Genomic DNA, 15,154 nt, shown 5'->3' on the forward strand with positions numbered 1-15,154 from the left:
CCCATTCCACATGGGCAGCGGGCCTTCATGCTCAATCTCCTTAATGCTGCTGGTGCTCTAAAGCCTTCAGTGGCTCCCTGTTGCCTGATGGATGTACTTTCAAGTCCGTAACTCGGCTTTTGAGACCCTTAGGAGACCCTAAGCCTTCAGTGGCTCCCTGCTGCCTGATGGATGAACTTTCAAGTCCTTAACTCGGCTTTTGAGACCCTTAGGATCCAACGTCTGCTTCTTATGTTGGCCTCATCTCCCCCCACAGAGGCAGGGCTGCTATTTTATATGAGTGCAGACTCAGGACGAGGACCCAGGGGACTGAAAAAAAAAAATCTTCCAATGATAAACAGAAAGGTAGTTCTTTCTAGCCTGTTGTCGCTCCGTGATCCGAGAGAGGCTGTAGAAGAAACGGGGGCTCTGAGCGCTTTCACTTAGATCATGCTCATTGACGAAGACGTGGGACACTGTCCTGGTTATTTCTCAGGCTGGAATTCAGCATCGTGGATGCTTTTACTGAAAAAAACCTCCAACTGTGGAACATCAGCTAGAAACATCAGCTGCTGATCCCTGAAAAATGCCTCTTGCCAGTGTAGGGGGAGATTTCCTGGCTAGCTGGGGATAAGCAGAGATCCTTAAAACCTCCATTGTCATAGGGAGAAATTCTAGCCAACACAGCCAATGACAGACCTCAGAAAAACCTTAAAAAATTACATCCCACTGTACGCGGGCTTAAATCTGATTACTCGGGGCATTTACTCCTTCCCTTTGCCACTTCCCTACTCACTGTTTTCTCTCTGTTCTTGTCTCTACAGTGAAGGGGGCTGGTGGAAAGCCATTTCTCTTAGCACTGGTCGAGAGAGTTACATTCCTGGAATATGTGTGGCCAGAGTTTACCATGGGTGAGTACATTTCTAAAATAGCATCAATAAAGCAAGATATTATGCTGGTGACTCATACATTTGCATAGAGGGGTCCCAGCATGGCACAGCAGAAAGGAAGGCATTGGTTTGAGAGGGTCACTTTTTTTTTTCTTTTTTTAGAATATCACTGATTTACAAACTTGCGCCAATTTCTGCTGTATAGCAAAGGAGACGGTCACTTCTAATCTCAGCTCAGTCCCTAAGGAAGGGGTGTGACCTTGAGTAAATTCCTTTCCCTCTCTGAGACTCGATTTCCCTTTGATAAGACAAATGGAACTCTGAGCTCGAAGGCAGTGTCCTTGTAGCGACCACAGATTCAGGAACTGGGATCATAGGATGCATCAGCTAAAAGTCTGGTGCAAATTCTGCCTCTTTGTCGCTTACTGACTGTGTGACAGTGAGCAAGCTGCTCAACATCAGTTTCTTTTCCTCCCCCGTCAAAGAGAGATTATTGTTAGAATGACAGGAATAAGAACATGCAGCAAAGGGGCCAGAGGCCAGGCTGTTAGGAGAATGAGATAGGATGATACATGCGCGGTTCTTGGAGCCATGCCTGGCGTTACCGTAGCACTCAATACATATTAGCTATATTATCAAATCACATCCAGAACACGGCGAACGAGCACTGCCCAGAACGTGCACGTTCCCAGTTTGACAAATGGAGGCGAAGCAAAAGAGGAGGCTCTTGAAATAATCGGGCCTGGCAGACAAGGAAGCAAGCACACTGCTTCCCCCTGCAGCTGTGCAGGAGAGGCCACTTTGGCAGGACAAGTGGCCCCAGAGGCCAGCACACCTGGAGCTGGGGCAGATGCAGCTCCGCCTACACCCATGGCAGGCTTGGAATCCTTCCTTAGCCCCCTTGAGCCACGGTCTCCCCATGTGTCAGGCTCCCAAGGCCTGACCTTGGCACATGGGAAGGAGAAGGGAGCGGCAGTTTTCCTTTGACCGGTCCAGACATAACGGCCTTACACGCAGAGAAGGACTCTGCACACCACCTGCCGCCTGGCGGAGGTGCCTGAAGAGTCTGCAGCGTGTAGCTCAGTGCACTCCATCGCAGCACAATGGCTTTGAGGACAGATACCCACAGCCGTGTCTGTGCTTAGCACGACGATGACGACGGTGGGCAGAAGTGGGGCCGTAGCTGCTGAGAGAGCTACAACTGGGAAAGCATGTGAGTCACGTAATTCTTCGAATCAGCTGTGTCACCGATTCATCCATTCATTCAGCAAACACGCATCAGTACCTTCATGTTGAAGATGGGGTGCCGAATACGGGTGGGAGCAGGGGTCGGGGTGCTGGTGAGGACCCCAAGGGATTAAGAAGGAATCTCGACCTTATGGAGCTTCCCATCTAGCAGATGCAACAAACGGCCTCGAAAGGCAGAAGCGGAAGAGAGGCAGTGCGGTCTAGTGGTTATGAAATTGGCAAAACGCACTCCTGATTCCAGTTCTACCAGTTGTGACCAGAGCAACTCAGGACAAATTATTTAAGCCCTTAAGCACTCTGGCCCTCAGGGTCCCCATGGGTGAAAGAGAGATACTCCTCTTGGCCTTAGGAGGGGATAGGATTAGATTTCAAGCGCTTCCTACGATATGTGGCTCATAATGAGCAGTCATTAGCAGTCACCTGGCTATTGTTGTTGTCACTGTTTTACTGTCTTCATTTCTACAAGTGGAATTTCACGGAATTTCAGGACTTGAAAGGATGAACGTCTGTCACCTACGCTAAATAATTAACATGCCATGCATTATGGACAACAAAGGCACTATCTGAGGAATTTGGCCAAATATGGCACAATCACGGTCTTAGCAACAAAAGCACACTGGGAGCCCAGTCCGTAAATAAATCGTGTCCGCGGTTATGCCTGGGCGGCTGCTGGCACGTGCACTTCGGCCTCAGCCAGGCCCTGCCAATGGCCCACTTTCACGCCATGGGATGGTAAACCTGAGAAACTGCATGGGCTAAATCAGACATGTGATTAAAAGCCAGGGGCTGTTCAGGGAAACAGAAACACTTAAAAGGCGATGTGGGATTGCTTCCGAGTACACGCCAGCCAGCTGCTGATAAAGCGTTTCCTTCCACGCTGAGATCTGGCCAAGGCTGCTCTGCAGAATGAGGGAGGACGCGTCCCCGTAGAACACAGATTCCTTTGTGTCCGGGGCTGCTTTTAAAGCAGAGCATTCAAGGTGCCCGCTTTCCTCTGGAAGCTGAACATTCTGTTGGAAAGCTGGGCTATGGTATTACAACTGCTTTTTTTTTTTTTTTTTTTTTTTACTGTGAAGTGAGGAAAAAAACAAGAAATGCACGTAAATGCATCATGCAATGACAACTGACTTTAAAACACGTTGAAGACTAGAAGACAGGAAGGAAATAGAATGAGTGCAAGGTGGGGTGTAGGTGGTGAAATCAGGTGTCATTTCTTTTTCTTTCTTTCCCTTCCCTCCTTCCTCCCTCCCGCCTTCTTCCTTCTTCTTCCTTTCTTGCTTCCTCCCTCCCTCCCTTCCTTCCTTTCTGCCTCCCTTCCTTTTCTTCCTTCCTCTTTCTTTCTTGTGTGCATTCATTCATTCACAGATCACAGATATGTACCAGGCTTGACAACCTAGACACAAAAACAAAACCTGAAATGATGGACAGCCCCTGCCCCCATGGGACGGCAATGCAGGAGCAGGGCAGTCAGAGCAGAAGGGACACAGATGTTAAATAAACTGCCAGACAGGTCCCTTAACATGTTTTGGACTTTTATACAATACAGTGGGCACAGGGCAGCTGGCATTTAAGAAACAGGGTAAGGAGGATGTTTTATCTCTGTGTTCCCTTATCCAGTGCAATACCTGGCAAGCAGTGGGTACTCGGGAATTTTATTTGAAAGATTCAAAGAAAGAATGAATGAATGAACCATCGATTGCCTTGCACTTTTTTTTTTTTTTTTTTTGCCTTTTAGGGCTGCACCCGAGACATATGGAGAGTTCCAGGCTAGGGGTCTAATCGGAGCTGCAGCCGCCGGCCTACGCCACAGCCACGGCAATGCAGGATCCGAGCCTCATCTGCAACCTACGCCACAGCTCACGGCAACACCAGATCCTCAACCCACTGAACAAGGCCAGGGATTGAACCCACAGCCTCATGGTTCCCAGTTGGATTTGTTTCCACTGCGCCATGATGGGAACTCTGCCTTGCTCTTTTTAATCCCAACAGTTCTCTGTAGCTAAGCCCGAGCATCATCCCTGCATCTCTGAGTCTTTAGGGGGCGGGCGTACGCACGGTACTCATGGCTGTCTTCCCCTCCGCAGCTGGCTGTTTGAAGGGCTGGGCAGAGACAAGGCAGAGGAGCTGCTCCAGCTACCAGACACGAAGGTCGGCTCCTTCATGATCAGAGAGAGCGAGACCAAGAAAGGTGAGCAGCCTCCAAGCCGCCTTCCAGTGCACAGGTCACACAAGCAGGCTGTGCTCCTGACCAACTCATTCATTTCCCTGCTCATGTTCCTGCCTCCCACGACACGTGCAAATAGATCCTGCACCGGGAGCTCCTAGTGACCCATGCACCCCAGGGAGGCCAGTGCCCAAGCGTGGGTACTGGAGCCAGGCAGCAGCGACCTGGGAGATGGGGGGGGGGGACTGGCATGGGCTCTGACCACATCAGGCCCTGCAGACCCCAGCTGGAAAGTTTCCCATCAACTGAGAAGAGAGGAGAATGCCAGGCACAGGCAGGGCCTGGAGCGGAGAGAACATGGGCTGCAAAGCTCAGGGTCTTGGGTAGGATGTGACTTCTCTGAGCTCAGTTTTCTCATCTGTGAAATGGAGAGAAACCACCTTCCTTGTAAGGTTGTGGTGCGATTCAAATGTAATGACACTTGTAATGCCCCTGCTACAGAGCAGACACTCAGACTTAGTCCCCGCCATGACCTACAATGAAATCCACTTAGAGACTTGGGGCCAGGCAGGTGCATGCTCTCAAACTCACCAAGCCTTCCTCGTTCTTATAGTTTTCTCACATCCTACGCATTAAGTAATTCAGTGAAAATGAAAGAGCCGGGCTTTGTCATGGTTCAGAGCAAGTGTCCCGAACTCTAGTTTGGGCTGTCTGAATTACTAAGCAGTCACCCCCCCTCGCTAGGTTCCCCCGTTTATAACACAGGGTTAACGACAGGCAAGCGGCCGGCAGGTGTCTGGGACAGAGTGTGCACTCAAACTCGCAGAAGCAAAACATGAGGAGCTTGAGGTAGTGAGAATAATAATTCCTTCTTAAATATAGAAAATATTTTCAAGTGCTTAGGCTGCTTCTTGCACACTCACTCTCAGAGAAGAGAAAACATGGCACCTGAGCGTATCTCCTATGCACTCACTAAGCACCAGAGCCAGCTGGGGCTGGAAGCCTTCACCAAAGTGACATCAGCTTTCCTCTGGGGACGCAGGGATCTTAAAATCTATGTGATTTTAAAATCCAGAAACAACACGCTTTCTTTCAAAAGCTTGAATGCGCTGGCTGAGAGCAAGTTCAAAGCCAAGGTGAAAGTTCCTGAGCAGGTCCCAGGGGCCTCCCGAGGGAGGAGACCCAGCCTCAGGCATGGCTGGGGGACAGGGGCGGCTTCAAACCCAATGTGAGTTGACAGAGCTGATCTAAAAATAATTGGGCTGAGCCACAGCCGAGCTGGGCCCGGGTGGGGTGGCTGGCTCTGCTCCCTTGGGTATGCAAAGTTCTCATAAGTTTCCACCTGCTACCCTTGACCTGCTCACCGTACTTCCATCCCCCCCTGACATTACCAGAAGACACGTGTTGAACTGACTCAGAGGGCGGGCCTGGGATGGAGGGAGGGGTGTGGAGCAGAATGCTCCCGGAGGCCTGCTCCCCGAAAGCAGAGGCCAAGCGCCAGGGCAGCCACTCCCAAGCCATATGCCTCTGGCCATTTCACTTGGTGCCCTAAGCCTCAGCTTCTCCATCTATAAAATGTGTGAGGACAAGAGTTCCCAAGGTCTTTCTGAGAATCGACAGGGATGCTGCTTAGAAATAGCTCAGCCCCAACTCACATAGCAAGTGTCCTTCCTCTCGTGCTGCCTCGCGAGAACCCCAAGAAGTGGAATCCCAAAAGACAGAGCGGGGGCGGCGGCGGGGGGGCTTAAACATGACCTACATCCAAGCCTCTCACTTGCCATTCGGGGAAGTGAGGCTCAGGGCGGTGCAGCCACTCACTGGAAGATCTACTCTGATGAGCCCGTCGTGGGTCATCACCCTCCAAGGAGAAAGGACACATTTATATGCTTGGGAACACTCAGGAAAGTGTCTCACTGCCATGATTTCCGAATTGCTGAGAAAATCAAGCATAAGGCAGAGGGAGGAAGTGACTGGGAAGGGGGATTGGGAAGGACAGTGACAGCCCGGGTGTCTGAGGACGTGTGCTCAGGAAAGGCTCAAGGTGACCGATCCCAGATCTGGGATACACTAGGTGCGAGCCAACTCCGGCCACTTCATTTGGTCTAAGGACCCACCAGGAATGTGGGAGTCCTCCAGGGGGCAACTCAAACTTTGAAAAGCTGCACCGCCATCTGGTTAATGCAGATGCAGGGCTGCAAAATGAACATTCTCTTACTTGTGGGGGCCCTGAAGAGGGAGCTACGGTCAAGCAGATAGGGTTCAAGCAGCCACTGCTCAAACCACAAGGGCGCGTATCACCGCTGCATGGCGAGGCTGAGGGGATCACGCTGCCTCCATGGTGGCGGCCCCTGAGCTGGTGGCCCCCCGGGGTGGGGGGACATGTGGAATGCCACTGACTGGTCCTCCGCTTCCTGCAGGGTTTTACTCACTCTCGGTGAAGCACCGGCAGGTGAAGCATTACCGCATCTTCCGTCTGCCAAACAACTGGTACTACATCTCCCCGAGGCTCACCTTCCAGTGCCTGGAGGACCTGGTGAACCACTATTCAGGTAAGAAGCACCCTGTCGGGACGGGTCCACGATGCCCCTCTCTGCTAACTATCCCCTCGGTCTCTGCTGCACATGGTCCCCAAGATACACCCGGTGACTCGCTCTCTTGCCCACCCTGCCTTCTCCATTCCCTCTTTTCTTGTCACTTCGGGCTGCACATTTCAGGCTAAGACAGGCTGCCAGTGAAGCTGCCCGAGAAAGTAAAACACAACTAACCTCAACTTCACCCTCTCCCCACCCGGAAGCGAACCGGAGTAGGACGCCCCGATATTCACAACCACAGACGGGAGTGCACCTCCTTAAGTGATCATGCATTTGGGCCTCTGCGGCTTTGTTCCAAAATGCCGCTCATTTCCCCTTTTCTGCGGGTCAAAATCCTTGTCAACTTTCAAGACCAACAGGTAGCCACCTTCTTGATGAAGCCCTCAGGCCCGTTTCCTCTGCTCCCTGGCACGCCAGGCATTGGCATTCTGCCCGGTGACCTAGTTAACTGTGTAATAGTGTGTGTTTCCCAACAAGCTCTTAGACACTGGGGGTTATAGTTCATGCATCCCTACGTCCTTCCTGGCCCGGGAGAGAGCTCCAGATGCTCCACGCTGATCCAAGGGGGTGGGAGCAGGGTGTGTGGGTGCAGAGCTCGGACTCAGAAGAGGATCTGGCGTGTGGAAGCTCAAGGGCTCGGGGTCGAGTTGGTGCTGCAGCCGCCGGCCTACACCACAGCCACAGCAACACCAGATCCTTAATCCATTGAGCAGGGCCAGGGATCAAACCCGAGTCCTCATAGATCCTAGCCAGGTTCATTACCGCTGAGCCACAATAGGAACTCCCAGAAGAGGACCTTTGAGCGAGACTGTGAAAGGCCTGAATGGCTGGTCAGGAGTGTGTGTTTTACCCGATGGAAAAGGGAGAGATAGTAAAAAGGGGCTTACTTTTCTAAAAGTTGGCTCCGGAAGCTTCCTGTGTTCGTATTCCAGCTCTTCTGGGCAAGTGCCCATCTTCTTCCCCGTGTATCCCAGATGCTAAGTGTTCCAACGCAGCAGCTGTTGAGGGGGTTCACTGAGCTACAGCTCGGAGGGGGCTGACCTTGCCAGGTGCATGAATGTGGGCAGGGGGTCCGAAAAAGCCAGAGGTTGCTTTCACTTCATAAGCATCTCCCCTCCTGGATCCGGGATGGCTGCTTCCACACCGGGTTCTTTAGGATATGGGTTCCTGAAGGGCAATTTAAGGTGAAAGATGGACTCCACCAGCCGGTTGTCACACTTGACCCTTGAGAAGTGCATGATTTGAAAGAGGAATGGCCGCTCGGCAGACCCACGCCCAAGGCGGGGTCCGGAGTCTGTGACCTTGGCCAAAGACCTCTATCTCTTGGAGCCTCAGCTCCCCGTTCATGGGAGGCGGCTGAGAAGCGCCTCCCCGCCGGTGGCCGACTACTGAATATGATGGTTCATATAACGTGTCTGTCAGAGCCTGGCATGGCGGGTGCAAAATAAATGATAACAAACATCACTCCTGTGATACCCCAACACCTAGCAGCATAGCTAAAAATGAAAGAGGAAGGGAGTCCTGGAAACAGTCAGCTTTTACTGATCATGAGTAAAAACCTGGTTGTGGTATTTGGCTTTTAACAAGAATCATCTGAGAGGTGTGGTGACCATAAGTTTTGCATAGACAAAAGCAAACACGAAAAGGATGCTGCCCCAGCAAAGATGTTTACGGACTGCGAGGTCCACAAGGCTTCCAGGCCGAGGATACCCAAGGATCTCAGGACAGTGCAGAAGCAGCGCCTTCCAAAAACGTACCCCTAAGCCGTTGCATCGGCACGGGGGGGATTGCAGTCAGCAGTCACCTCTGTGAGTGACCGAAAAGGGCTTGGAGACCTGAAAAGTTTCCAGAGCCTTTGGGACCGCCAGGGAGGGAACAACTCGGCCAATTTCCCTCGGACCAGATTCTTCCGAAAGGCAGAGTCAAAAACGTCCTGCACTAAGCAGTGGGAAAAGGCACCTGTGTTTTACACATTACTGATACTTACTATCCTGGTGCCCTTGGGCAAATTATTTACCATCTTGGAGTTTCAGTTTCTTCATCTGTAAAATGGGGATTAAAATGCCTCTCATCGGACTGTTAGGACCAAAAGGAATCACACCTGTGAATTGGCTGTGACCTTGAGCAGGTGACTTGACCTCAGGGTCCTTGATTTCTTCATCCCCCAGTGGGCGTGACAGGTCGGACCGCCAGAGCTGCTGCAGTCTCCCCCAGCTGGAGCGTGCCAGGCTCACTCAGCATGGGCTCGGGCGTTCGACCTCTTCCTTGCCAAAACGCGTTTCTCACCCTCAGAACTAACCCCTCTAAGGAACCGCCTGCTGCTGCCTCTGATTTCTGTGGTCTTTCTGTTTGACTGGGTCTCCTTCACCTCCCAGCCTGGAGGTCATTTCAGTTTCCAACCCGTGACAGGTAATTATTTCAGCTTCGCATCCAATTAAGATCCCTGTAACCTCGGGGTCCAATCTCCCGTCTCTCCGCGTGGGCCAGCGTGGGTGGACATTTGAGTCCTTGGTGAAAGTCGCCGCTAGAGAAAGCGTTATTGACCGCCGCCCTCAGAAAGCCCAGGCCTGCTTCTTCAGCTAGAGTTTCCTTTTGTTCTTTGGCAAGGACACCCTAAGAGCTCCATCACTGAGATGGGAGGCAGCGCCCGCCAGAGGGGTGATGGATGGGCTGTGGGGCCGGGGTGGCTGCATCCTGCCAGGGACCAGCAGCAGCTCACATCCTCAGCTGCCTCACCTCCTCCAGGACCTGAGAAGCAGGGGCTCTTCACCCAAGAGGGCCACATAGCATCTCCTCCGTGGATAAGGACATCTGAGTAGAGCAGATGACACGGGCTAGGGGAAGGCTCGGAAGAGAGGGAGGCTCTACCTTACCGGCCCTGAAAGATGAGGGAGCTGAGCAGCTCAGAGACGTCCACTGGCAGAGGATAAAAAGAAAAGGCTGACTTAATTTCCACTCCCTTTGTGCTCGAGTTTCTGAGTAGAGAGGAGAGATGATTCTTCATTTTTTCCTCTGTTTTTCTCACTCTTGCCTTTTACTTCTTCTCCTTTTTTTCTCTCTTCTCCTTTTTGTTCTCTTCTTCCTCCCTCCCCACCTCCTTCCCCCCTTTCTCTCTCCGTTTCTCTCCTACCCTCCCTCCTCTCTCCCTTCCTTCCTGACTTTTTCTGTATCTCCCTTTCTTCCTACAGAGGCATGGGCCCCACCCGTGCTGTTTCAGCCCTGCTCTGTGTGCTGTGGGTGAAGCTGCAGTGAATAGCCCCCCACGCCCCGGGGACATGGGGGGCTCCCCCCCAAGCTGAAGGCCCTGGGTCTTGGTGTGAAACCTCTATGCTCGGGGCCTCTGGCAGGGGGCCCCCCCCACCAGCTTTTCTCAACCGTTAGCTCAGTCCACTCATTTTGCAGCCGAGAAACTGGCTCAGAGAGGGTCAAGGTGATTCACTGTGAGGGCAGAGTGGAAACTCAAACCCAAGTTTGGTGGATTCTGGATCCTAAACTCGACTCTCCACCTGTGTCAGACTGAGTGCACTGTTTATCTGCGGCACGTTAGTATTTCTTCGACAGCTAGGCACGTGGCTCTCTGCTGTGCCACATCCCTCTCAAATCTTGGCCTCTGTCTCCCCTTGCCAATGACCAGGGCCCCTTATCCATCACTGCTGGGCTGCCCCAGAGTCGCTGACCGGTTCTCTGCTTTTCTCCTCAGAGGTGGCTGACGGCCTCTGCTGTGTCCTGACCACACCCTGCCTCACTCAGACCACAGCCACCCCGGCAGAAAGGGCCCCCGACTCGCCCGTCACCTTGCGCCAGAAGACCTTCGACTGGAAGAGGGCATCCAGGTGTGTGTGTGTGTGTGTGTGTGTGTGTCCTCCATGAACGCATAAGCCCCAAACCAGCATGTGAGCCCCACACATGAGGCCACGGCCGGTTACGACCAGCCCGCTGAACCCTCTGAGCAGGTGCACACCCAGGAATCCCGCTGTCCCCTGGGAGGCAGACCCTACCTCCGGCCCCATGGACTGGGTGGCATGGCCCCAGCAAGCCCTGCCATGGTGTCGCTCCCCCCAACCCCAAGTTCTGCAAACATTTAGTGAGCCCCCATTCGGTGTTAGCAGGACAGTTCAGCTGAAAGGGAACCATCTTGCTTTTTCTAACTGCTAGTATCCTAGAGGGTAACACACAGAGAAATCCTATATAAATTCACTATTAATTTAAACTCACTCATGAAGTTTAGACACACCAGCAAAATCTAAGGTGACTTTATTTTTTTAAGGGGAAAAATAAATAGTCTCTTATTTGTTCTGCTTATTTGATAGTCAGCTTTTGCATTTTAAGAGGTATCTGTAGTTGGGGATGGATGAGTTATCTTATTAATTAAACACTGATTCAGACATCCCATTGGCAAATTCAAAGAAACGCAAGGATCAGAATTGACTGGGAAATGAATAAACCAGCTCCTCCTTGTAAATATCATAAAAAAATTCATTAATATCTATAATTGGAAACTTTAGCCATCCCAGGAAGTGGTGGTTCAGAGAGGCTAAGTGATGTCTCCAAGATCACACAGCCACAAGTGCAAGAAGCAGAATTAGAAGTTAGATAACTATTAACCAGGCATTTGCTTTTCTTCCTTCTCTCATTCTCTTGTCCTCCATCCCTCCCATCGCTCTTCTTTGCCCCTTTCTCCACCCACTTTCTTCCCGCTGGCAGGCTCCGGGAGGACCCTGAGGGGGCAGGAAGCCCACTGGGCGTGGATGAGTCCCTTTTCAGCTACGGCCTCCGGGAAAGCATTGCCTCCTACCTGTCCCTGACCGGCGAGGACAACACCTCCTTCGATCGGAAGAAGAAAAGCCTCTCCCTGATGTACAGCGGGAGCAAAAGGAAGAGCTCTTTCTTCTCGTCACCGCCATACTTCGAAGACTAGCCCGAGAACAGACTCCATGGCATTTGCCCAAAATAACAGAGGTTTGAATTGTCACCTGGGATCTTGCACGCTTTCCTGGTCCCTGGGAAGCCTCACCTCTTCCAAGAGCCAAGAGAAGCCACATGGAGAATTGAACTTGCGCCTTCTCCATCTGCCTCATGACAAAGGGAAACCCCTCATTGGCACGTTGCGAAATGTTGACTCCCGGCCTCCTGGCGAGGCGGGTGGGAGAGCCCGGCGCGCATGCGTGCTTGCCGTGTAGGTGGGAGGGACCAGCGCTCTCCCACGGGACTCAGAGGACCACTCGGCACTGCCCGGATGGGTGCCCTCTGAGGCCATTGCAGAGAACATCTGAATGAGAAAAGCCTGAGACGAAGATGGGCCAGAAGCAGGTCTGGGTTTGCAGACTGACCCCCTGCACTGAACTTTCTTAAGTGTCCGTCCATACAGAGACCTCTACGACGCAGCTCCTCTCCTTTTAAGGGCGCTCAGTGACACTAAACGCTAAGCTTCCTTACCAGCCCCGAATCAGGAGCTCCCTCTGCGGTCTCATTCCAAAGCCATGTGTGCAGAAGTCAGAGGGCCTCCTTACTTCTGCCGAGGCCAAGACAAAGGGGAGACAGGGCGGCTGCTGGTGGGAAAGCACAGGGGGTGGAGGTGGGGGTCCCGAAACTGCGTGATACTTCATGACGTCCCCAACCATGGCTTCACAGCACAGAGAAGGCTTCTCTAGGAGGCTGAGGCTCTTGTCTGTATTAGTGCATCAGTTCTGCACTCATGATTGCCAGAAGAGGAGCTATGTTAAGCCCTATATAAGGTGTCAAGTTAAAAAAAAGTGTGTATATATATATTTATATAAAATATATGGTGTCACTATACATGCACACAGGCCCTAGCAGCATAAACAGGGAGACGAGTGTGTAAACAAACATTGTGAAAGAGGGGTGCAAAGGAGGACCCAGCTCACGGCTTTGTGTGGGACTGGGGTTGGGTACAAGGGACCCAGGAGCTCATGTTTCAGCTGCATCTTTAGACAGTGGAAGGGCTGGCTGGACTGAATAAGGGAGAATGGCTGGACTTTTGGGGGGAAAAAAAGGGAAATTGATCAGTTCTAAAGAAATCATTCATCCAGTATCTTATTCTAAGAAGAGTCTGGCATCCACATAAATAAAAATGCTGAGCTCCAGAAAAGATGGTCATCAGAATGGCTTAATTCTGTCAAACATAATTTTTAAGCGAGGAGAGAAAAAACAGCCAACTTCTAGAGAAGGAGAAGCGTTTCTCTCCGGATGCCGTTAGGAAAGGGCTGCAGAGGCATCGTGACCCGTGTTCCCCGCTGCAAAGGGCATCCGGGGAGGAGGGGTGCTGCCCTTAGAAAAGCCGGTCTGCTCAGCACGTGCCTTCTGGCCAGCTGAGATCACATGCGTTTACATGCTTTTCTGTGTTATCAGATTCCAGGGTGTTTATCCAAACGACATTTGTGGTTTTCTCGACACTCCCCGAGGGCTGTTTCTAAGGGGCCGGCCAATGTATGGGAAATGAATGTAACCTGGACGCCGACGTCCCCACAGGCAGCAGGACCTCGCACACTCCAGGTGTTTGTGCAGTGTCCTCTGGGTTGCTTTCCGTTGTGGCTGACGTCACTGGAACGTTTGGGAGCATGAGGGGGGGATTCCTAAGTGGGAAGCATTACACGTTGCTAAATCATGTATTTATTCCTGATTAAGATAAACCTAATAAATATTTAATTCTTGGAATGTGAGGAGAGCTTCCTGGGTGTGGTGGGCCTCTGGCTCATTCCAAAACTCCGTGGGTTTGGATTTTCAAATAAACTTGCAACTGGAGAGAGAGGAGCCTCACTGGTTAGCAGCTCGGCTTCTCCCTGGGGCACAGCCGGGAGAACACAGGGTTGTATGACTTTTAAGGGGGGTCTCACCCAACGTGCAGGGGGATGTCCAGGATCGAGGGAGAGAACAGCTTGTGAGCGACTGTTAGGAAAGTTCTGTCTCACCTGGACACTCCTGTGAGTGATTCTATTTGCTGTTCTAAGAATGTCTCCCTACAGATATGTTTTTGGACACCTGTTAAATTTGCTGTTCTAAGAATGTGATTCTATTTGCTGTTCTAAGAATGTCTTTCTACAGATATGTTTTTGGACACCTGTTAAATCCCACACACCATCTTGGTGCCCAGGCCATTGCAGTGAAAACCAGAGGAGGGCCTTGTGGGGGAATATGTGTCCTTCCTTTCCTAGGTCAGCAAGGTGGCCCTCCTTACCTCCCGCTCCCTCCCCACCGCCTGGAGTCCCCAGCAGCCCAGACTCAGCCCTGCAGTTGAAAGCAAGGCTCTGAGATGACAGGGGAACCCCCAGAAGGAATCTGGCCTCCGAGAGATCACAAGATACCTGGATTCCTCATTTTTACTATGAGAAAGAGAAAAAAATTGAAACCTTTTTTTTTTTTTTGTCTTTTTAGGGTTCCACCTGCGGCATACAGAGGTTCCCAGGCTAGGGGTCCAATCGGAGCTGCAGCTGCCGGCCTACGCCACAGCCACAGCCACACCAGATCCAAGCCAGCATCTGCAACCTACACCACAGCTCATGGCAGCACCAGATCCTTAACCCACTGGGCAAAACCAGGAATCGAACCTGTGTCCTCATGGTTACTAGTCAGATTTGTTTCCACTGAGCCACGACGAGAACTCCAAGAAACTTATTTGTTTATTAAGCTGCTTTCATAACAGGTCTCCTTGTTAGAGCAGCTGAGCTCTTGCTCCAGGGTATATAGAAATAAATTGTGATAATGGTTGTACAACTATAAATATAATAAAATTCACTGAATTAATTTGAAAATTTTTGTGAAAGAAAAAAAAGGGTATAGGAATAAAGCTGTCAGGGTTTGCAGATAATAACGTCAGAGCAGATCCAATGGAACCAAGAGTTAGAACCAACGGTATTACCGGAGGTAAGAACACACAGCAAATTCGAAACCACCTTATTCTTCCTACACCAGAATTTTATCAACTGGAAAGTAAAATTGAAACTACCAGACCATTTGCGTAGGGTCTTGCCTCAAAGCAACTTTGCAAAACTTTCATGGAGGAAAGTTCGAGACTCTATGAAAAGACGTAAGGAGGCAAAAATCCCAGGTTCCTGGCTGTGATGGTCATTGGATTCACGGAGATGAGATTTAACGTCCTAAACACATAGATGCTTTTTCTGAAAAGATCTGAAAAATTACATGACACTACAATCAAATTCCCATCAGGAATATTTTTAAAAGTCAGTGGACTTCTTCTAAAATCTAGCTGGAAGCATCAAAGCCCGGGAATAGCCAGGCCAGTTTCTATGAAGGGAAGCAGAGGG

The 15,154-nt window shown here is 51.2% G+C and overlaps 2 protein-coding genes across 5 annotated transcripts in view; one reads left to right on the forward strand and one right to left on the reverse strand.

The window, feature by feature from the left end:
* SLA (Src like adaptor) overlaps nucleotides 1-13,547 on the forward strand; it is a 33,170-nt gene extending 19,623 nt beyond the window's left edge. For all 4 annotated transcript variants that reach the window (XM_047783217.1, XM_047783218.1, XM_047783220.1 and 1 more), the window contains 5 exons: nucleotides 804-890; nucleotides 4,202-4,305; nucleotides 6,699-6,830; nucleotides 10,573-10,705; nucleotides 11,577-13,547. In XM_047783217.1, coding sequence (XP_047639173.1) covers nucleotides 804-890; nucleotides 4,202-4,305; nucleotides 6,699-6,830; nucleotides 10,573-10,705; nucleotides 11,577-11,790 — 670 coding nt within the window. In that variant the 3' untranslated portion in view covers nucleotides 11,791-13,547. The remainder of the gene's footprint in view (nucleotides 1-803; nucleotides 891-4,201; nucleotides 4,306-6,698; nucleotides 6,831-10,572; nucleotides 10,706-11,576) is intronic.
* Nucleotides 1-15,154, reverse strand: part of TG (thyroglobulin) — a 222,338-nt gene that overhangs the window by 74,677 nt on the left and 132,507 nt on the right. The window lies entirely within an intron of this gene.

Source organism: Phacochoerus africanus, chromosome 6 (assembly GCF_016906955.1).
Source record: "Phacochoerus africanus isolate WHEZ1 chromosome 6, ROS_Pafr_v1, whole genome shotgun sequence".
Classification (NCBI taxonomy): domain Eukaryota; kingdom Metazoa; phylum Chordata; class Mammalia; order Artiodactyla; family Suidae; genus Phacochoerus; species Phacochoerus africanus.